At 51.9% G+C, this 23,437-nt stretch overlaps 2 protein-coding genes across 14 annotated transcripts in view; one reads left to right on the top strand and one right to left on the bottom strand.

Moving 5' to 3' along the window:
* The first annotated feature begins 1,240 nt into the window (after positions 1 to 1,240).
* On the top strand, positions 1,241 to 20,650 carry OTUB2 (OTU deubiquitinase, ubiquitin aldehyde binding 2). Its single transcript, XM_082733317.1, has 6 exons — positions 1,241 to 1,457; positions 10,806 to 10,901; positions 12,280 to 12,398; positions 15,641 to 15,725; positions 16,501 to 16,695; positions 17,702 to 20,650. The coding sequence occupies exons 1-6, from the start codon at positions 1,455 to 1,457 to the stop codon at positions 17,906 to 17,908; spliced, it is 705 nt and encodes a 234-aa protein (XP_082589443.1). The 5' UTR covers positions 1,241 to 1,454; the 3' UTR covers positions 17,909 to 20,650.
* DDX24 (DEAD-box helicase 24) overlaps positions 20,085 to 23,437 on the bottom strand; it is a 35,888-nt gene continuing 32,535 nt past the window's right edge. For all 13 annotated transcript variants that reach the window (XM_082733305.1, XM_082733303.1, XM_082733302.1 and 10 more), the window contains one exon: positions 20,085 to 23,126. In XM_082733305.1, the coding sequence (XP_082589431.1) occupies positions 22,846 to 23,126 (281 nt within the window). In that variant the 3' untranslated portion in view covers positions 20,085 to 22,845. The remainder of the gene's footprint in view (positions 23,127 to 23,437) is intronic.

Genomic DNA, 23,437 nt, shown 5'->3' with positions numbered 1-23,437 from the left:
CCTCCCCACCTGTGTTCCTGCGTTCTCTGTCACTCTCTCTCTCTCAAATAAATAATTAAAATCTTAAAAAAGAGAGAGAGAGAGAGCACTGAGCTGGGGTTCACAGGGAACACTGGGCTCCGGACCAGCTCTAGACTCTGCCAGAGTCAGGCTGCCTGGGATTGAATCCCACAGCATGCTAGGCGAATTTGGGCACGTACCTTAATATTCCTGTGCCTCAGTTTCCTCATCTGTAAAACAGGGATAATGGGGATGGTAATAATAGGACCTATCCCCATAAATTAGTTGTGAGAACATTAAGCAGGATAATACAGGTTGAGAGTTGAGGACAGTGTTCAGTACACAGTGAGTACTCAATAAAAATTAGTCTTTGTTGTTCTTTCTCCTTGAGCCACGATTAACCCCCAAATTCCCCATCACAGTAAATGATATGCACTTGGAAGACAGATGTTTGTCCAAGAGTCAAGCCTGATGCCTGGGGCGGGACAGCGAGTGTGGGAATGGGCAATTGCTTAATACACGCACCTGGAAGTATTAACACCTGTAAAATGGGCACATGCAATGGGCATTGGATTGGAAGGGGGCAAAGGCACCCCCTTCCCCAGAAACCCTCCCTCCCCCAACCACAGCATCTCCTCCAGGGGGTGAGGGCTGGTGAATGAATGTTTGAATAAGACATATTCCCGTGTTTGATGTTCAGTATTAATGAGCTTGTATGCAGGCTGAGTCACCAAACCTGACTCACGTCTGTGCCATACATAGATAGCCATACAATTTCAGAGGCACAGCATCAACGATCCTGGAAATTCATTCATTCAACAACCATTAATTGGATGCCTGGTAACCTACTGATTCATGAGTTGGAAGTGGGTAAAACATTATTTAGAAGCTACACAAGGGCAGGCAGTTTACTTAATGTTATTGGGCACGTGTTCCCTAAGCACCTGTCCTCTGATCTTGAACAAACTATTTAAACGTGGCCCTGTTTAGGGATTAATGAGAGCCAACTGATCTTTCAGAAGACCTCAATTTGCAGTTTTGGTCAAAAGCCCATCAGCCTTTACAAATGAAGACCTGTCTTTCTGGGTTGGGCTAACTCCTTTGCCAGTTAAAAGCTTTCTGTGTCTTTAAAAGGGGACGGCACCCTGTCAAATGAACCCTAAAGCATAGGCTGAAGGCACGTGAAGTCCCACCCACTTTCTGTGACGTCCTGTGTCCCGGCTTCTGATTGCCCACTTCAGACGTCAATCGCGGGGCGTGTGTCTTGCTGGGACACAGTGGAGGTCTACCCTGTGGTTTGCGGAGTGGTCGGGTGTATTCTCCGCTCGCCCCCACGCCCTCGAGGCCCCCGCCGCCCGACCCAACGGCGGAGCCAGCCCGTGGCTTCCGTGGCGCCCTCCCGCACCGGATCGCTCCTTGTTGGGGCGGGACCTGGCCCGACGGCTCCGGTCACTATGGTCAGTGTCGTGGGGGGAAGCGGTGGAGGAGGAGCTGGAAGGGGGGCGCGGTGGGCGGGCTCGCCGCTGGGGCGCATGTGCGCTCGCGGGACAGGGGACAGCGTCAGGCTCAGCCCCCAGCGCGGCTCCCGCGGCGTTCGGACCCCTCAGAGGGGTGAATCGGGACGGATGCTGGGGGGCCCCGTACTTCCTGGGAAGGCCCTGTAAGGCCCCGCCGTCCCCCGTGGACGCCCAGCGAAGGGGACCCAGCCTGGCCTCTAGGACCCCCGTCCCTGGAGCTCTCGTCCCCGGTGTGTCCGAGGGTGCCGCCCGACGGTGCAAGGTAGGCGCCCTCGACGGGAACGGGAACTGGGAGGCTTCAAGACTAAGGATCGTCCTCTTTGTTAAGTAGCCCTGTAGTAGGCAGCTCGGGAAGCCACCCACTCAGGGCCTTGGCCATCGGACACCTCCCCTCTCCCCCAGCCCCACAAGTGACTTAGGAGGTGCAGGAGCTGCGGTCGGGGGACATGCTCTCCATCCCGCACACCAACAGAGGGTGTGTGCATTAGGACGCCCATTGAGAGGCCGCCTCAAGTTGTGAGGCACACGAATTAGGGGTCTAGGCAGAGTGAAGACTAGGAGAACCCCTGATTCAGAGTCTTCTTGGAGCAGAAATGGCCCCACAGACAACCTGAGCCAGGTCAAACTTGGAACTTGGGTAGGTGGGGAAACTGAGGCCCGGGTAAGGAGGGGACTGGGACTGATTGTGGTGGGTCTGGGACTTGAACCCAAGCCTCTGGACTCCCAGTCCAGTGCTCCTTCAATCCATCTTCAAGGGCATGGGGGGAGGGGTCAGGCAGTCTGCAGGGGATTAGGTGTGAGGATGGCCTAAAATCCCTTAATCCTGAGCCCCCTGCTTTAGTGTAGAGTGTGAGGGCTGGGGACCCTTATGGTGGCTTGGTGTCGCACAGCTCTGAGTTCAGATGCCTCCTCCAGCCCTTGGAAAGCCAAGAGGCTTTGGTTGGTCTTCCCCCCTGCCCAGCTCCCCCTCACCCAGCACTATTTTGTGTGTCTGTACAGTGGGCGCTGTGAGGACCCACGTGGGCTGCTTGGCCCAGGTAACTAGCTGCAGCTGCTCCTCTGACAACAGAGTCCTGGAAGTCGGTGGGCACAGGTGTCTGGTTCTTCTTGGCCTCCTCCCTCCCGCAGCTGCACAGGGAGATGGTCACCCCTTCAGGATGCTGCCGATGGGGAGGGGGCAAGAACTGTAACATACTTCGGACGCGTACGAGGTGGCTGACTTGGGTCATCTCTCTGGCAGTGTGGCAAACACAGCGCTGGAGGCTCAGGCATTTGTTCGCCCGTCCACTCAGTCCGCATTTCTAGAGCATGACCGTGTGCCAAGTACTGGGGATCTGGTCTTGACAGGCATACAAAATCCCTGCCCTCTTGTTGTTGACATTCAAGTGGAGGGACAGACAGACTGCAAGGAAACGAGCGAACCTATGTGATAGCCGGTGCATTGAAGAAATAAAGCAAGTCAAGGTGGTGGGGGAGGGGTGACATAACACAGGGCGCTCAGGGAGGACCTCTCTGAGGAGGTGATGCCACCTGAGGCTTAAGAAGAGGAGCATCTGGGCAGCAGGAATAGCATGTGCAAAGGCCCTGAGGTAGAAATGGGCATGTCTTGTTGGAGGAACACAAAGAGGGTGTAAGGCTGGATCCCTGGGAGCATGAGGGAAGCAAGGCTGGCGTTGTAGGACTTGGGAGGTTGTCATCAAAAGGCTGAGTCCTTTCCTACATGAGGGAGCCCCAGGAGGAAATTGAGGACAGTTGTGCCCTCCTCTGGCTTGAATGTGCAGCAGCCTGGAGGATGGTGGGGAAGGGGGGCAGGAGCAGAAGCCAGTGCTATTGCAGCCTTCCTGAAGGCAGATGGCGGCAACTCTGGCCTGACCCAGGAACAAAGCCAATGGGGAAAAGAGAACAAGAGGGGTGCCGGGGTTCGCATAAGCTCTGGCTGGATGGAGGGGGGAGCTGAGACCCCTGGAGGGGAGGCAGGTGTGGAGCGAGAGAGAAGTTGCAGCACAGTAGCTCAGGGATGCTGGTCAGACATCCTGGTGGCTCCTGGCTGTTTTAAGCCAGAGCATCAGGGGGAGGTCAGGGCCAGAGACGAAAATCGGAGGCTCCTTTAGGAGATGTGTGAGTCCAGGCGTCAAATGAGAAAGTGGCTGGGGTCTGAGTTCAGGGTCTCTGCAAGGCTAGCGAATAATTGTGACCCAAGAAGGGTGGGCACCCAGACGCAGGGTCTTCCCTGTTTCCTTAGCTGGACAGCACAGAAGGGGCATGTGAGGGGGCAGGCTGAGGAACAGCCCCCCAAGGATTTCCACATCTGATCCCCAGAGCCTGTGAATAAGGTCTCTCACGTGGCAACCAGGGCCTCACAGGTGTGGTGAAGCTACGGGTGCTGAGCTGCGAGAGGCCCGGATCACCCAGGTGGGGTCTGGGATGGCATCACAAAGGTCCTTCTAAAAGGGCTGGGGGCAGAGGCAGGAGGGCTCACGCGAGGATTCACGTGAGGAGCGGTGGAAGGAGGGGGATCATGAACCAAGGAACGCAGGTAGCTTCTAGAAAGTGAAAAAGGTAAGGAAATGGGTTTTCCCCCAGAACCCCCAGAAATGCAGGCTAACAAATCCGTGTGGTTATTAAGTCACAGAATTTGCTCTCTTGCCATAGCAACAACAGGAAGCCAGTTCTGGACACTAGGTCTTCCCTAGATCTTTTGCCTGCAAACATTGTGATCACTCATCAGTAAAAAATGGATTATTCTATATCTTCGTGTATCCTCCATCCTGTCCTAATGCGGACCATTCAAAGGGAGCTTCCTTGTAGCTCCAGCGGCAGCCCACCGGGGAGACCCCAGTCCCGGGCAAGCAAGACCAGGGCTGTGGCCCCGGGGAGACTTGGGAAGTGACAAAGAGCTTCTGAGAGGAGAGGGGCGGTTGGCCAGGTTCTGAGCCCTGTCCCGGTGACCCTGGAAGCTCTGGCCTCTACTGGGAAAGAGCCAGTAGCTTGAGGTCAGGCCACGCGGTGAGTCGTGGCTTCTGGGGTACTGGGCCTGGTTGATGAGGCTGACTCAGCCTGCGGTCAGCCATGCCCCTGGAGCAGCCTCGGAGGAAAGTCAGGCTGGCCGAGGGCTGGCATTGCCCACTGGGGCCCACCAGCACCCCGGAGCCTGGGCTCGGGGCTGTGCACAGATGCAGTAAAGGGTATGTTGAGAGGGGCTCTGTAGGCAGAAGTGTGAGTCCTGACCATTGAGGAGGTGGCAGGAAATGACAAGTGGGCACACATGAGGGTCAAGTGGGTTCTGTTCCTGGAGGATAAGAAGGTGCAGGAAGGTAGCCAGGTCTGTCGAATACTTTTTTTTTTTTTTTTAAGTACACCCCAAGCCCGGCATGGAGCCCGATGCAGGGCTTGGACTTTCTGGACTCTGAGATCAGGAGTCACATGCTTTATCAGCTGAGCCCCCCAGGTGCCCCTTGTTGAATACTTTTGATGGGCTGGGTGAGCAGGGTCTGAGTCCCTACCAAAGACTGCCTCACTCTGTGACCTCAGGCAGATGGTTTGACCTCTCTGTGCCTCCATGTCCATTTGTAAAACATATTTCAAGGCTTAAAGGAGATAATCCACAGCACATGCCACAGTGAATGCCCAGCTACGGTGGTTTCATTTCATTCAGCAAGTGATCACTGAGTACCTGCTGGGCACCAGCTGCTGGAATGTTCCAAGGGCTTGGGGTACAACCTTGAACAAAAGGGACCAAGGACCCTGATCTTTTGGAGCTTTATTGTCTTACTGTTTTGCTTCTCATGAAAGCCCAGGGAGACTGAATTCAGACCTTGAGCTGTACCGATTCCAAGAGGAGCCTACTGAGAACTCATGGGAGGGCAGGGGTTTTGCTTGGGGTCACATGTCATCTCCTGAGACAGGCCTTCAGGGCCAGCTGGACTGAGCTACCGGAGCCCACTCCTTCTGGCTCTGCCCCTCCCTGTCCCGCAGCCTGTCAGCCCATCCCATCATCTCCCAAGGATACTTGGAGATCCTTGAACAGCTGGGCACATGGGGCTCCCTCAGGCAGGGAGGCAGAGCTGTGGGGCCAGAACTGCCCCATCACCCTGGCGGGGGCCGCTCCCTGTCCCCACTTGGAGGCCTCTTCACCAGAAGCTTTCAGGGTTTTGAACCAAAGTGGTTGGATGCGCAGATTGGGCTACAGATGTAGGGCTGGAGGAGCCTGGCTTTTTGCTGGTCTGAGGCTGCTGGAGCAGTGCTTGGGGTTACATGGCAAGGTTTTCGTACTGCAGGGGCTTTGGAGAGAAAACCAGAGGAAAATGGGGAACCTGACTCTCCCCGTGCTTGGAGGGGGTGTGGGCTCGGGCTGGGATCCGCTTTGCCACAGTATGTGCTTGGATTTCCACCCGGGGTTTTAAGGCTGCAGGAGGAAACCAGGCCAGGCTCCCAGTGAGGACTCAAACCTGGTCTGAATGCCGAGCCCACTCGCGAGTGCATGGGGCTGGGTCCCAGGATTGCCAGGGAAGAGCCAGTGATGGCAGAGATGTCCTTTTCTCACTCTGAAATGCAGGCCTCGACTTAACCTGCTAAGTGTGGTTTCCAAGCCGACTTGCCCTCTGCCTGACTTAATTAGCATGTATTTGCACACCAGCAATTAAAGGCTAAGATCCTTTCAGGTGTCCTGATTAGGTCTGACAGGACATTGCCAGGCCTGTCCTTTCAGCATAACATCCTGGAAATTTTCAGCCACGATTAGAATATAATAAAATAATACCAATTAAGAGTCAGCCAATATCAAACCCAGAGAGCATTGTGCCAGATATATGGGCCAGTACTTTGAGGCTATGCCCAAGTTCTCCGTGGCATTTGAGACTCTTGTTTTTCCCCAGAGCTGTGATGAGGGCAGTGCTGCTGAGGAGGAGGTGGTGGTGGCGGGTCGGGGGGCAGGGGTCGTGGGCAGGGACCTCAGACTTGGGACATTCTGGAAAACCCCATGCTCCACGCTGCCCCAATAAATCCACCTACGGCCACAGGGGGGGCGCTAGAGCGAACCCAAGACTCCATCACCTGTGGTGGAGGAAACCGACCCGTGAACCGTTTGCAGGAGGGGCAGATCTTAAAATAGTATTGTGTTTTTGTGTGTGGTGTAAGGAAATGGTCCAGTTTCATTCTTCTGGATGGACCTGTCCAATTTTCCCAACACCATTTGTTGAAGACACTGTCTTTTTTCCATTGGAAATTCTTTCCTGCTTTGTCGAAGATTAGTTGACCATAGAGTTGAGGGTCCATTTCCGGGCTCTCTATTCTGTTCCACTGATCTGTGTGTCTTTTTTTGTGCCAGTGCCATGCTGTCTTGATGATGACAGCTTTGTAATGGAGCTTGAAGTCTGGAATTGTGAGGCTGCCAACTTTGGTTTTCTTTTTCAACATTCTTCTGGCTATTCGAGGTCTTATGGAGGGTCTTATGCTAAGTGAACTAAGTCAGTCCAAGAAAGACAATTATCATATGATCTCCCTGATATGAGGAATTTGAGAGGCGGGCAGGGAGGGATGGGGGTCATGGGGGAAAGGGCAGGAAAAAAATGAAGTAAGATGGGACCAGGGAGGGAGCCAAACCGTAGAGACTCTTAATTTCAGGAAACAAACTGAGGGTTCCTGGAGAGGAAGGGGTCTGGGAGGGATGGGGTGGCTGGGTGATAGACATTAGGGGGGGGGCATGTGCTATGATGAGCGCTGTGAATTGTGTAAGACGATTCACAGACCTGTATCCTTGAAGCAAATAATACATTATATGTTAATAAAAAAAGTTGGGTGAAGCAAAATAAAAAGGCCACAGTATCTGTAGAATAATCTGTGTGCACATATAAGACACGTGCATACATAAAACAACTCTAGTTTTAAGAACAATGGATTCCACTTACATGAGGTCCCTGGGCTAGGCAGATTCAGAGACGGTCAGATGGCGGCAGCGGGGATGGGGAGTTCATGTTTAATGGGTGGAGTGTCAGGTGGGGAGGATGAAAAAGTTCCAGGGATGGAAGGTGGTGACAGTTGCACAACCATGGGTGTACAGAATGCCACAGAACTGCACACTTAAAAGTGGTTATGGGGGAATATTTTATATATACTTTCCCTCAGTTGATTCCCTCAGTATGAAGGAATCAATAATTTTGAGGGAAATTAGTATACTGTATACATTATACTGAGTATACTCAGTGCTGTGTCAATATCACTAATATTTGATATTGAGGTAAATTCAAATATTCCCTCAATACCTCAGTATTTGATACTTTCCCTCAATCAATTATATCAATAATATTGAGGAATGAAGTACCTCAATAAAAAGGTACTTATTGAGGGGTGCCTGGGTGGCTCAGTGGATTAAAGCCTCTGCATTTGGCTCAGGTCATGATCCCAGGGTTCTGAGATCGAGCCCCGCATCGGGCTCTCTGCTCAGCAGGGAGCCTGCTTCCCTTCCTCTCTCTCTGCCTGCATGTCCTCTCTGTCAAAAAAATAAATAAATAAAATCTTTTTAAAAGGGGGGGGGGATTTCCTTTAAAAAAAAAAAAAGGTACTTATTGAAACGTGCCATAGAAACTACCTATGAGGGGGACATGGGAACAGGGACGAAGGGGAAGCCAGTGTTGACAGTCAAACCCCGAGTGTGATGGGCTCCATCCTCAGCGGCCAAGAGGTGCCCCAAACTGCTATTTAATATTTTTCTTTTAAATTCAATAGCCTAAGGAAATTTGCCCCACAGGCCAAGTTTATATGGCCAGTGGGAAGACCTGGATCAGCTTTCCTGGTCCAGGGTGCGTGTCCCTTTCCCTGATCCAGTGCTATATTCTCATTTTGACTATTGATGGCGCTTTGTCACCATCTTCATTATTTCTCTTTACATTGTTACTCCTTTCCACGCCTCCGTCACTGTCCTCTCAGAAACGACGGAGTATGGCCAACTACACTTTCCCCCACCTGTTGTCTGCTGGGGTTTTGCTTGTAGCAGGCCAGGCAGAAGCAGCACTAAATACCGGTGGTACTGCTTTTAATGCACATTTAGAAAGACCTGAGCCAACGTTTTAAGTCCGCGGTCTATAGAAACAAGCCTTTTGTTAGTGAGGTGGGTAATGGGAGTCTGGAATGAAGCGAGAGTGTGAGGGAAGAGGGTGCTGTAGGGCCGGCACACCGGCTGTGTTGTAACCTAGCTGAGGGTCACCTTACTTTCTCTCAAAGCAGCAGAAGTGGATTTTTTTTTTATTCTGAAACTTACAGGGTCCTTTTTTAGCACAGAGTAGTAGGAGTGCAAAACGAACCGTACAGCAACAGTTGTTATGCCAATAATGGAACTCTTCCATGATTTAGAATAGATCAAAACATGTTCACATCTCATAAAAATGCCAACCAAGTCAATAAAACAGGCTTTTTTGTTTTGTTTTGAAATAAGTTCTGTGCCCAATGGGGGGGGGGGCTTGAACTCCTGACCCAGAGATCAAGATTCTCAGCTCTACTGACTAAGCCAGCTGGGTGTCCCCCAAAGCTGACTTGTTTTACATTTAAAAAGTACTGCAAATGAAAATGGAACCCTTTGGGACACCTGGATGGCTCAGTAAAGCTGTGACTCTTGATCTCTGGGTTGTGAGTTCAAGTCTCATGTTGGGTGTAGAGCTTAAAGAAAATGGAACACTTTTAGGCTCCCTGCTCACTGGCCAAAAGACACTAGCAGAGTGGAAAGGATTTAAAGGTATGTTGGAAGCTGCCTTTCTTCTTGGCATGATTATTATAAAAATTGAAGGAAACTGAAAAGAGAACAACTTTTCCTCCAGATGTCCTGTCTTTTAACATGTCCAGACATCACCTATAAATCTTTTGTTCCTTCTGTGACAAGTGTCTTCAGACTGGGGACACTGCTGTGGGCACTGAGCTGGGTAGAGAGCTAGGCTGTCTGCCTGGTTGGGACCCCAGGGGTGGGAGGTTAGGACCTGGCCTGATGATGCCGAGGCCCTAGTCTGCCCTGTACACAGTGTTCCTGTAAGGTCTAGCAGCTTTGTTCCCTCAAGAGCTAGACTCTGAGCTCTGTTTGCCTAGCAGTTTGGCTTATAGAATTCCCATGGGTTTCAGAGCCAGAATTGGATTAAATCACTTCCTGGCCCAAGGAACCTGACCTTGTCAGTAGAGTGGGTATAATTGCTAGTGGGGAGTAAATGAGATAATGGGGATATGTATGTCTCTGTCCCAGAGCTTGGCACATCATAGATGTACAATCATGGCATCTGTTATTCTCTACATCTTGGACTTAGGATAGCAGCAGATCTTCCAACCATTTCCCACATACTAGCTTTCAGCGTCATGGTCACAGGATGGCCGCTGTAATATAGACACTGCATCTGCATTGAAGACATTGAAGGCAGGGAGGAGGAGGAAGGAATAGGACATGCTTTGTCTCTGTTCCTTTTATCCAAAACCGAAAGCCTTCCCTCAGCTCCCCAGAATACTTGTCATGATCTGGTTGGCCAACTCTGGTTACTCGTACGGTATTGTGTAACTGTCCCCTTGAACACTTTACTTCTCTTAAAGTAAATGACCTGGGTCATTGGCTTTAATACCGATTCCTCGTACATTATTTTCATGCTGGAATCAGAGCACGTCTAGGGAGGGAGTGGAGGCAGGGGTGCATCTGCCACTTCTCTGGGCAGTCTGGGCAGAAACAGCTTGAGGCTGCAGGGAATTGACTGTTAGAACAGAGATGCCTCCTGCACTTTCCCTGGCTCCGAGGGCGGCTCCAAAGCCGCCTCCTGCCATTACCTGCTCCCTGCGGATTTCTTCTCAGCCCTCCAGAGCCCTGCCTCTGGGCCAGGAAGCTGATCTCTGGTTTGGAACTGACCAGACTCCAACTGGGCTGCAGTATGGACTTGCGCCGGTAGGTGGTGCCGCAGGTAGAACACCCGCCGGATGTTCTAACCTCTTACTTCCAGCTTATCCCACAGTGCTTAGTGCAGGCTGGATGTTCAGGAATTGGTGGCAAATGAAAGAATGAATGAGTGAGACAGGAAGGACAGGTGACAAGGAGAGAGCTCATACTCCAGCATGAAGGCTCAGAGGTTAAGGGATTATACTCGAAAATGAATCCATTTGGATGATCCCGTACACGATGGAGCCGACCGTGACTCCTTGTCCAGGGAACTGACATCCAAGATAACTGGTAACGTGCCTTTTGTGGCAAGGTCCCATTCCCTATGTTATGGAATTACGTGATGGAAGCCTATCCGTGGCTTTAAAATTGTCACAGCTTTGCTTCTTTTTCAGAGTGAAACATCTTTCAACCTAATATCAGAAAAATGTGACATTCTATCAATTCTTCGGGATCATCCTGAAAACAGGATTTACCAGAGGAAAATCCAGGTGAGAGAGGTTTGCAGGGGAGAGGATCTTAGAGCTAATGTGCTGGAGCTGGGATTGGAGTCCGAGGTGCCACTTTGAAAGCAGAATGTCCTAGCCTTGGGGCCAGGCTCCCGGGCAAATTCAAAGGCTCCCAGAATATTTTGATGTTGGTCATTTGCCTCAGTGAGAAATCTTTTAGTTGCAATATATATAGCAATTTTTAATTTTTTTTTAAAAGCTAGGCACTATCCTAAGTGCTTTATTTACTGAGACATTATGTTGCAAAGCCAGTACTTGTATTATCCACATTTTACAGCTGAGGGAAGGGAGGCACAGATATTAAATGGCAGGCCCACAGTCCTCCAGCTCATCCGTGAAGAAGGTAGGATGTGGACAAGGAAGCCAGATCTCGTAAGCTGCGCCCATAACCATAGTGCTAGGGCATCTCAGCAGCAAAGGGCCACTCCATTGGCCTTTGCAGAAGGGGTTTGCCAGAAGCGTGCGGGGGCACAGCTCACAAAACCAGAGCAGGAGCAGCAGCCTAGGCTCTGTCAACCTCAGGGGCAGCATGCCTTTGCTTCTCTCTGCTCACTGGGAAGACTGTCTCCTGCAGCCGCAGGGCCTTGTGTACCCTGAAGCCCTCTCGGGAGATGAGATGCGGTTCTCACGGAGCATGACCTTCCCTGCAGGGCTGAGAGGGGGCCCCATCAACCCCAAGCCTTCTCACTGCTGTGGTGGGAGGAGGGACTCCCCGACACCTTGAAGACCGTGCTTTGCTATCAAAACCTTGCCCATAGCTCCAGGAGGCACCCAAGGAGACTCCAGACATTTCAGAGGGAAATTGGCAGCTCAGAGCAGAGCTGGAGGTGGGTGGCCTGGGGAGAGCCACGCCTTTTGAGACATGTCTGAAGGTCTGGCCAGACTGCTTCGTTATGTCTGAGGAGGCCTCTTCTACAAACTCTGCAGACTCCTGGCTCACTGCTCAGCTACACCCCACCCCCCCAAGGGCTTTGCTTAGCTGTGCCTCCCCTGTGCCATGCATACCACTTCTGCTCCTCTCAGTGCTACTCCTCCAGGAAGCCTTCCTAGACTTCTGATGCCACTGCTCCGAGGCACCCCCGTGTTTCCCCTGTCCTGTCCTAGTTGTGTAATGGTCCATCTTCCCCAGACCATAGGCTGCCGGAGGCTGGGCCGTGACCCGTTCATCCCTCGGTGCCTGCCACAAGGACCGGCTCAGCGTGGTTTTACGTGCGATGGAGGGTAGCTGGGAGACTGTGAAGGCTCTCAGAGGAGGCAGCAGGTGCTACCTGGGGGAGGTAGGGGCCCTGGCCCCCCCACAGGACGCGACACGATGGGTGATGGTGGTGCAGACGTCCACATTTCCTTCTCTGCCCCACAGGAACTCAGCAAAAGGTTCACCGCGATCCGCAAGACCAAGGGGGATGGGAACTGCTTCTACCGGGCCTTGGGCTATTCCTACCTGGAGTCCCTGCTGGGGAAGAGCAGGGAGGTCCTCAAGTGAGTGGGTGTAAGGGACTGCTGGGCAGGCTTGGGTGCCCTGGGTCTCCCTGATGGGGTTTCCTAGGCACAGGCCTGCCAAACCCGGAGAGTGAGCTGCCGTGGGGGCGGGGTGGGGGCAGCCATGTGGTCTGGGATGGAACCGTGACTTAAGTTCGCCTAGGTGGGTTGCATTGGTTGCCTCTGAAGACTCACTCCAAGAGGAAAACAACGCTTTGCCTATTCTGAGTAATTTCAGCTGCCCCTGTTCTTAAAGGTGTGTAACCGGGTATCTACCTAGTCAGGCCTTGGGTCCTGACCCAATGCTGAGGAAGGTCTCTGTCCAGCAGCAGCTCCCAAGAGCGACCCTTTAGACCTTTGTGTTGAGGTTCAAGTCAGGGCCCCTACTGTGTCAGCATTTGCTCAAACTTCTTGGACCTTTAGAATGTGGTACCAATTCGGTCCATCTAGGGCAGACTTCTGTTTCTCCCCAAATCCCAGGAGATGTTGCCGGTCTCAGAACACAGCAAGGAGCTAAAAGACCTACTTCTTGATCTTGGAGCTCTCACTGCCCTGAGAGGATCAGATGAAGCCCTCCCCACTCCCCCCACCACACACACACACAGAGTGGCCGTAGGTCAGAGAACTCGGGCTTGATCCGTGGACCCTGGTGTCAGAGCTGCTTTGTGAGGGCCGCTTTCTCAACAGCAGCACTACTCTGGTATTTTGGGCTCGATCATTCTTGTTGTGGGTCGGTCCTGGGTGGTATAGGGTGGTTAGTAGTGTCCCTCGCATCCACCTACTAGATGCCCCTAGAGCACCTTCCGCCCCAAGCCATGACCATCAAAAATGTCTCCAGATTCCATCAGAAACCTCTTTGGTTGAGGAAAGTCAACCCTGATTAAGAATGGCTAGGTTAAGATAATCATCTCCTGGTCAAAATACAGATTCCCTCAAAAGGGATAGAAATTAGGCCACCTGTTCTTTATTTAGAATGTCATTCTTGGACAGACGGAGTCCCTTTTGATGGCGTCCCCTATCTCAGGTCACTTTCCAGTGCAGGGCTTTTCTCCCACTGTGTCCCCCAGAGCTGTGCCATGCTGAGGTCCGGGGCTCTGAGGCCAGACCTCACTCAACCTTACTTGCTGTGTGACTTTGGGCAAGTAACCGCAGATCTCTAAGCCTCAGTTTCCACATTTGCGGAACGTGGGTAATCCTGCATACTCCGTGTTTGGAGGACTCAGCAAGGTGATGCTCGCAAAGCCCAGCCCTGAATGCTGGGCTTCACCCCTGCACTCCTCCCAGGGCACCCTCCCTCCCTGCAGTCATCACCCAGCAGGACACCACACACAGACCCCCCTGTAGGCCCTGGGGATGCAGCAGAGAACAAGAGAGAAACTTCCTGCCTCTGGAGCAGGCATGCTAGCAGGAGAAAACAGACCGCATGGGATGTCAGATGGCAAGACGTGTTGTAGGAAAAAACCAGATGGGGAAGGTGGCCAAGTTGTTAGGATGGAGGCGGGGGGTGGGGGTAAGTGGGGAGTGCCTCATGGGCCTCTATAAAGACCCTGAATTTCAGCCTGAAAGAGATGGATCCTCTAAGGGTCTGAACAGAGCATCGCCTGGCCTGCTGGCCACTATCCACAGGACAGACTGCGAGGGCACAGCAGGGGATGTGCTCGGAGAAGGGAGAGGAGAGTGGCAGCAGGGGCAGGCGGAGGGGCTGGGCTGGATTCCAGATTCCTGGAGTCAGCAGGACTTGCTCATGGTTAGGTGGGGTGCGCGAGCTGAGAGGAGTCCAGGGTAACTGCTAAGTGTGTTGCCAAAGTGTTCTCAGGATGGAAAAGCCACTTGTTGCAGAGGGGGACTGGGAAGATTGGGAGCTCCGTGTTGATGATGCTGAGTCCAGAATGTCTGCGAGCCTTTCCGCAGGAGTGTTCAGGGTGGTGGTACCCCATTTTACAGTTGAGGACACAGAGCCTTGGGAAGGTTACAAGCCTTGCCCAAGGTCACAGTGAAGCTGGCGGTGCTGCAGAGAGCGCCTCGCCCAGTGCCGTCCGAGTGCCGTCCCCCTTCCCCGCACTCATCTTGCCGGGTGGGAGTCCTGGCCTGGTCTTGGCCGGGCCTGTGTGGCACTCATCAGTCCTCGGTACAGGGGTCAGCAGTCATAGGTGAGCAATCGATGTGGGAATGCAGCTGGGGTTCAGGGAGGGTAAGGGGGGGGACTAAAGCCCAAGGGCAGCTGAACAGCAGGGCTGCCAACTGCCAGCACAGGGGGTCCCCCCCACTCACTCTGGACAGCATTCACCTCCCCTCCTGGTTTAGATGTTTGCGCACCACACATGCCACCCCTCTCCTCTCTGTCCCCTCCCAAGACAACTGAGCCTCCCCCTCAGGCCTTTAGTCCCTTGTGAAAACCCCCTTCCTGTCCCATTAGGAGGCCAGCCTCCATTCCCAGGGGATAGACTGACTGCACTACAGCCAGTGGCAGCTGCCCCCCCGCCCCCCGCCCCAAGCCTCCTGCTGCTTGGTTCCTCTAGCACGGGCTGTTCCCTTCCCTCCAAGGACCAGTTGCTTGTTCTGTACCTCATGTCTGCTGCTAAACGTGTCCTGGGGCCAGGGGCTGCTAGGGCTCCTCACCATGCCCCCAAGTGCCAGGGCTGGTCTCGGAAGGGGGCGGCACCGTGAGGGGCCTGCCGGGGAGCAGAGAGAGATGAGCCAGCGCTGACAGAGCAAGGGCCACTGGACCAGGTTTAAAGGGTGGCCAGTGCCAACAAAGCTTTCACAGCTGTGGGGCACGGAGGCCTGACTGGTGGCGGTAACCCTTTCTGTGGTATAAATACTCCTTTCGTGACTGGTTTTCAGGCTACCACCGCGGGGTCACTGAGCAGGGAGCAAGGAAGAGATAAACACAGAGATGGCAAGAACTATGGGGACAGGAAGGACAGATTCAGGAGGCTTTGGAAGCTAGAAGCAACATGTCTGGGAGTGGGTAGTGACGGCCTCAATCTCCTAATCTGTGAAATGGATACTGTATATGCTGGGGAGGACAGAACTCCGTGTGTTACCCAGACTGTGGGGTGGAAGTGCTCTCAAAGGGAGAAGGCAGCTGAGGAGGGGTGTGTCCCTAACGGGGACTGCCTTCTCCCGTTAGGGACACACCCCTCCTCAGGTGTCGGGAGCATCGGCTGAGAGGGGGAAGACATTGTCACAGCAGTGTTCCATCATCACTTCCCCATAAGCCATCTGTCTAACCCCTTTAGGTTTAAAGAACGTGTCCTGCAGACCCCAAATGACCTTCTGGCTGCTGGGTTTGAGGAGCACAAGTTCCGAAACTTCTTTAATGCTGTAAGTTAACCTGGGCAGGATGGCTGAGGGTCCAGGTGCTTCTATGCTGGCAGAGCAGAGAGGAATGGGCAGGGGCTGGAGCCCCCCACAGCCCATGGCTCTGCTTTTGTGTCCCTGCTCCTCCCAGCTGGAGGACAGCTGCTTCCTGCGTGTTGGGACAGGGAACTCAGGGCCCTGCCCTCCCATAGGGAGGAAGTACCTCCTTTGGGGCAGTAGCTCTCAGGCCGGAAACACCCCCCTCCCCTTTATCCATTCCCTCTCCACCCTAATCCCGATCCCCTTAGTGAGGGAGGTGGGACTGGAGGGTTATAAATAAGAATCCCAATCACCACAGTGAGGGGAGGAGACCCAACTGCTGTCCCCTAGACAGGACTCTGGGCTAAGGTACACACTGCAGGGCATTTCCAACCCTCTACTTAGCTTTGGTCCCAGACTGACTTGGGTAACTCAATTTGAGGATTTAAAAATGGAAATACAGGGCGCCTGGGTGGCTCAGTGGGTTAAGCCGCTGCCTTCAGCTCAGGTCATGATCTCAGAGTCCTGGGATCGAGTCCCACATTGGGCTCTCTGCTCAGCAGAGAGCCTGCTTCCCTCTCTCTCTCTCTGCCTGCCTCTCCATCTACTTGTGATTTCTCTCTGTCAAATAAATAAATAAAATCTTTAAAAAAAAAAAAAAATGGAAATACACACTGAGGAGAGGGTCCGATGCAGAGAGCCCCATGGGGGAGGGTAGGTCTTGCCTGTGCCTGCCAGCTGACAGCCCGGCGGGGTCCAGTTTTACAGTGTGGTCGAGCTGGTAGAGAAGGATGGCTCAGTGTCCAGCCTGCTGAAGGTGTTCAACGACCAGAGCGCCTCGGACCAAATCGTGCAGTTTCTGCGTCTGCTCACCTCCGCCTTCATCAAGAACCGCGCGGAATTCTTCCGACACTTCATTGATGAGGAGATGGACATCAAGGATTTCTGTACTCATGTAGGTGCTCGGGGTCTCAAGCTCTGAGGACTCAGCCCACAGCCCTGGGACCTGCTGTGTAACCCCCAGCTCCTGCGCTTGTACACACTGGGGAGGACGGGGCAGTCAGTGTGTGGGCCATGGGGAAGTGCCGTGAAAGCCCCTCTCCCCTCAGGAGACTTGAATGCCATCATCCCTAGCCAGGGGACTTCATGTCACATCTGCATTTGTAATTGGAAGAACAAGATTAGCAAGCCAGAAACAGATCCTACTTAAACTGCCTGAACATGTGGCTCTGGGCAAGTACTTCCCCCATCCAGGCCTCAGATTTCCCATCCGAGAACCAAGGGCCTTGGACTGCCCTGTTTACAGAATTGGAGAGTAGCAGCCCCCGTGTCACATGTATCTTAAGATGTGTTTTGTTTATGATGGACGGTATTTATCTAAACGGATCTGCCAACATTTAAACCCTGGGCAGCTCTCTTGACTCTGGATTTCTGTTGGGATCCAGCTCCCAGGGCCTTATTCTGCATGGCTGCAATCAGCAGGAGTGGAGTGGCGGCCGCCCTAGGTGGGACAAACTTGCCAGCCGCCACCATCTCTGCCTCTCTGTGGAGAGAGGCAGACTCACTCACTCGCTAGCCCTCTGTGAAGTCCCTTCATGACCGTCCTTGTCTGCTGAGATTCTTTGGTTCTGTGCATTACCAAGCCAAAGCTTAAAAATTCTTGTCTACCTCCATCCCAATACTTCAAAGTAGTGTTCTCTTCTCACATACCACTAGAGTCTGGAATCTAAAAGATCTAGATTCCAGCCTTGCAGTGCTAATGCGTTTCTGGCTGCTCTTCCTCAGTCTCCTCTTCTAGAAACTAGGCATGGCAGTACCACCTGATGAGCTGTTGTGAAGATTATCTCCCAGCATAGATGCTTAGACCCAGGGCCATGAAAGCCAGGGATGGACTTCTCATTTGTCCTCTGCCAGGCCCCCTTCCTAATCTGGGTTTGTTTTTTTCGTTTTGGCCTTTGCAGGAAGTGGAGCCCATGGCCATGGAGTGTGACCACATCCAGATCACAGCCCTGTCTCAGGCACTGAACATCGCCCTGCAGGTGGAGTATGTGGATGAGATGGACACGGCCCTGAACCACCACGTGTTCCCTGAGGCTGCCACCCCTTCCGTTTACCTGCTCTATAAAACATCCCACTACAACATCCTTTATGCAGCCGATAAACGTTGATTACTTTTAGGCCATGCAGTGGAGCCTGTCACCTAACGGGACTGCATTCTCAATGGAACATTCCGACTTTTCAATTTTTTAAACAACTTAAAACTATAGTTAGAAAATGTACAGCCTTTTGGGCAAAGTCACTGGGAATGAGGACTACCCATCATGGACTGGTATAACTTAGTGGTACTGTTAATATTTATTTTCATGGAGGATCAAATGCTTTCTAACTCAGGGCTACAAAGCCAGAACCTCTGGCTCTGCTCCCAGTTCCCTGAGACCCTGGGCAGGTCCCCTCCCCTCTCTGGACCCATTTCTTCATCGGGACAAGGTTCTTGCCAGTACTGACATTCTGTTGTATAAAAAACAGGGCCCTCTGGTTTCCTTTCTGTGCCTCTCTAATGGGGAGGAAAAGCTCAAGGTTAGCTGTCTTCAGTGACTTTCCAGTTCTACAGAGAAGAATCCAGTCCAATCAGCTGTTAGACTGGACTTTGGTGGATGGCTGACTGAAGTGTTGGCTAGTTGGCCAATGTGAGGGCTTCAGCATGGTTCCAAACATTCACCAGGGGAGTGTTTTCTTACCCTAACCTAAGGAGAAAAGGACTTTTATGCCAAAGTTTAAAAAGGGGCCTTCAGCATGAAGCTCAAGTTGTTGTGGCCTCCCCTCCTCTCTACCTCTCAGGGCCAGACCTGCTTGCTTTTGGGCAGGCCCGTCAGGATTCTGCAGCTTAGCCTCACCTAACAGGCTCAAGGAAGGCTGGGGTCTGGGACCAGGAAGCTGTCTCGCCATCCCCAACAGCCTGGAAGTAGAATCTAGGTAATCTGCCAGGTGGAGACAGCAGTACATGCAGCCACAGACTCCAGCTGGGCAGGGCAGACATGTTTTGCAAGGTTGTCTGCAGCTTCTTTCCCTTTTCCCCCTTCTGCTCGGTGTTGTGGACTGGCAGGAAGTTAGGTGGGAAAGAACAGACAAGCTGAGGTAACTGGCAAGGAGGGAGATTTGCTGTGAAAACTGCCTAGAAGCCAAGAGCCCAGGCTGGCAGCCTCCTTCGTTTGTCCCCCTAGACCTTCCCCTTAGTAACAAGCCTTGTCACCTTGCTGCCCCAAGGACCTTGAAGAGCCCAGCTGATCTGGGGTACTGCTAGCAAGCGTTCTTCCTCTGTGGGAGGAAATGGAGACCGTCCAAGTGTGGAACTGCCCATGGGGCACTCCCCTAACCCAAGGTGTTTTCTCGCAGGTTCTCTTCTGCAGGGATTTCTGAAAATCCACACTGCATGTCTGCTGGCAGCCAGACCATACACAATGACTGGGTAGCAGACTGCTGAGGCCTTGTATACAAACGCAAGATTTGTATCATTCTTCTACCTTTGTGAAAACAGATATTAGGGTGCTTAATGCTAGGCAGGGACCCAGGTTCCCCTACTGCATTAGCTGGAGCTTAAACCCAAGGGTTCACACTAAGTGATCATGTCACTTTTCCACAGGAATGTAAACCTGACCTTGATCTCTGAATTGGTGATATCCCACCCTGCTCTGGGTAGGAATGCTAGATCTGCGACAAACACACTGGAAGACTGGGGGAAATATTATGTGACTTGTGACTATCAGGATTCCCAATTTTCAAACCAAAGGGTATGAACATGGCACATGCCCGTGGCTGCTCTTGAGGGTCTGTGGGACGGTCCATGCCTCCACCTGGGCTCTCACACCTGGCATAAGCAGCAATGGCCACTTCTTGGCATGTTCACAAAAGTAGAGATTTCTCTTTGGCAGACTGGCTGGAGAAATTCCCTCTCAGGCTTCCTATGTCGTGCTTCCAGGTCTAAGCCCACCAGTGCTCCCATGGAACCCTCTTCCAGAAGAGTTCCTATCAGTTTCAAATCAGAATGCCACAGGCAAATTATTCTCAAGTTCTTACAATGTGCTTCCCCCTTTTCCCACAAAACCACTGGTCCAATCCAAGCCATGGCTCTCTGCCCTCACATCCAACCTCAGATGGTCTGAGGCAAGCACCGATGCTGAAAAGGGAGTGACGGAATTCAGGAACTTGTTCAAATCCAGCCATCTGGGGAGGTTACTTTGCTTGTCTACAGCAGCCAGTTCTGCTGGCATTCAAACCTCCTGGACAGGTCTGCACCCACCTCACCAACCCCTCTCTGTCCAGACCAAAAGGAGGCGGGAGAGTTGCTTTGACAGTCTGTATAACTGCACATTTATTACTTTCTTTCCAAAGGGAACTTTATAAATGGGAACGTTTAGCAACAAAAAGAACAAACTGTCCTAGCTTTTGACTGGGTTCCTATTATAAGCACAGAGGGCTTCTGGAGCCAGACCCGCCTGGGTTTGAATCTCCCCTTTCCACAAGTTCTCGGCCAAGAACTTCATCTCTTGAGCCCTAATTCCCACGTCAGTGAAACGGAGACAGCACCTACGCAGCACAGGATCACTGCTTAAAGTGTAACAAGATTATGTGCGAGACCAGACACCCAGTGCTCTACAAGCCAGGAAGCAGAACACTTGCTGCAATGCGGGCAGGTACTTCCTTGGCAGGGAAACTCTGGCTTCCCCAACAGGGAAGTGTCAGGACCCATGAGACAAGTGTAAGAACTGTTCTCACACTGCGCAAAATAGGGGCAGCAGCTGTGGCTCAGTGAGCAGCTGGTGGGGGGAGGGGGAGTGGGATGGGCAGGGCCTACAGCTTCTCCGGGCAGTTGGTGGAAACATTTTCCTGCATTAAAATGGTTTCCATGACAACCTTTGTCCCGGTTTCTTAGTATTTGGTATCTGACATGCACTGAAGATCACCTCTCTCCCATGGGGCTTATGTGTATGAGTGGATTAGCAGAGAGCGGGTTCTTGTTTCGTGGAAGATCCAGATACTCAGGAACTTCTGCCTTTGGGCTCAAGATACCAAAGAAACCACAGGACTCACCAAAGCTTTACATCATCAGGTCAAAGAACAGAACTGCCAAGGATGCTATCCTTACCTTTAAAACTAACTCTCCTTAACGTAGGACTTGCCCTGCAAAAAAATAAGAGTATGTGCTGTTAAACGACGAGGGCTGCATGTCAACAGACATCAGTGGGTCTGTCTGGCCTGTAACCAGTAGCCTCAGGCCTCTCATGACTCAGGTACTGCTAAGGTTCCTGAAGGCTGCTCAAACTGCCACTGTATCCTCTGGATAATGGTGAGTCCCCTACCACCGCAGCTCCACCAGCTGTCACCCAAGAAATGATCTCACAGACTAGGACTGTTTTCTACTTCATTGTCCTCCCTGGGTCACTGGTGACCCTGGGGAGACATTCCTTGACAACACTGCTGTCCTTTTAAGACTGAAGCAGTTTTCTGAACATGCCCACAAGGAAATACCCACGGTTTTAATCGCAGGCCCGCCACTTGGCCGCTCTGTGATCTGAGGCAAGTCTACATCACTCAGTGTCAACTTTCTCAACTACAAAAAGGTATTAGGACTTGTATTTCGGAGGCCTGTTAGAAACTAAATGATGGGGGCGCCTGGGTGGCTCAGTGGGTTAAGCCGCTGCCTTCGGCTCAGGTCATGATCTCAGGGTCCTGGGATTGAGCCCCGCGTTGGGCTCTCTGCTCAGCAGGGAGCCTGCTTCCTTCTCTCTCTCTCTCTCTCTGCCTGCCTCTCTGCGTACTTGTGATCTCTCTCTGTCAAATAAATAAATAAAATCTTTAATAAAGAAAAAAAAAGAAGAAGAAACTAAATGATGAAACAGATGAAAATGCCTAACAGTGCTTGGTACTTCATCAGCGCTCAAGGACACTTGACTCTGTCCAACTGTAGTTACCCAGAGGGGCTGAGGGAACACTACTGCCATCCTGCCAACCTTGCCAACGATGAAGTCAAGGGGATATGTGTTTAGAAATCCAGACTTAGCTGTGAAGAAATGTATGCTTCTCCAGCAATTGTGGCTACTCACCTAGACTTACCTAGAGAAATCTGGGTTGGGGGAGGGGGCAGATGGGACACCAAGAGGTCACTTATTACCTCAGCACATATTTACATCATGCCCTGACCTAAGCCCAAGGGCTACAAGGGCTAATAAAGCAGCCTATGCTGTCAAGGAGCTTAGACAATACAGTCTGCCAAGTGCTACAGCAAGGGTAAGCACAACTACTATGGACACTGTGCCCTCCTGGAGGCTTGGCGACCTAGGGAATATGTGCTCAAGGATGAGCAAGCAGGCAGAGGGGAAAAGCTTGTATAAAGGCTCAGGACAAGAGAAAGAGCACATGGGACTGTGGAAAACCACCACTTCAGGACACAAGAGGAGGGGAAGGGAGACAAGGCTGCAGAAACTGGCTAGCACCAGATCCCAAGTGCCTCACAATGCCAGACTCTGCACACTGTTACTGGCTTCGCTACAGACAGCTCTGATGTTAAGGAAGCCGGTGTTCTCTTGAACCCAAGGACGCAACCTCTTCCCTACCCACCCGGCAGCGTGGCTCAGACAAGAGAATGTGAATGGCAGAGAGCTAAAGAGCTTTTAGTGGAGTGCCGTGGAGAAAAGCAGAACACAAGCGAAGACCCAAAGCTCCATCCCCACTATCCAATGGGATGAGATGTACCCCACGTGAACCCCTTGTGCAACCTGCCACCAGAGGATAGGACAGCTATATCTGGCTAAAAACTCTGGATAACACACTGGTTCTGACTATTTTTAATTAACAAAAACAAGCTGAACATACAAGAAGCCTATACACACTGGAATACAGAAAGATATAAGCTGCTGCACAGAATTCTTTCTCCAAAACACAAATGTGCATGAGGTCTCTCTTGCAATGGAGGCTGGTATGGAAGAGGGTTTTTGTAACCGGGGTTGACAGTGGCATGAAAGGCAAAGTGGGAAGATTATCCACAAAACCAGAGAAGAGAAACAATGTGCCGTCACTAACAGACTGACCTGGAGGGCAGTTAATCTAGCTAATCTGCACTTGTACTTGGCTGAGGTTGTTCCTGCTGCTGCTCTTTTGGCGGCGGCTTCTTCTTCTTCTTCTTCTTCTTCTGTTTGGCAAGGCAGCTCAAAGCAGACTCACCATTTCTTGGGGTAGCCATGAGTGTGGGCAGCTTGCCAGACTGAGTTGGATACTTCGTTTTCAGGTCCTCTTTGAATAAGGGCTGGGAGAGTAAATGGCGCAGCTCCTTCTTCAGGACCTTCATCTGCTTTTGTCTCCTACGCTCTTCTTGTTGGTCAGTTTTTCTTCCTTAAGACACAATACAGAACAGACCATATTCGCTATAATTTGTGGAAACTTTTTGTTTCCCTTGATGGATACTTGCGATGGAAAATGTTCTGGAACTCTTGAGGAATCAAGGTCCAAAAGTTCTCTAGAGAAGCTAGTATTGGCTAACTTCTAACATAGCTGGGGAGGGATACTCAGGGCCATTATATCCTTCATTCCTCAAAAAAAAGCCTCTAACACAGGAATGACCTCCCATTTTACTCGAGGGCACTTGCTGATGGTCACAGAGCTAACTAACTAGCTGTTAGTTAGTTAGTTAGTTGCTGTCAAAC

The sequence above is a fragment of the Mustela nivalis genome (assembly GCF_964662115.1).
Source record: "Mustela nivalis genome assembly, chromosome: 6".
Lineage (NCBI taxonomy): Eukaryota > Metazoa > Chordata > Mammalia > Carnivora > Mustelidae > Mustela > Mustela nivalis.
The sequence above is the reverse complement of the archived record's forward strand: the minus strand, read 5'-3'. Positions and strand labels throughout refer to the sequence as shown.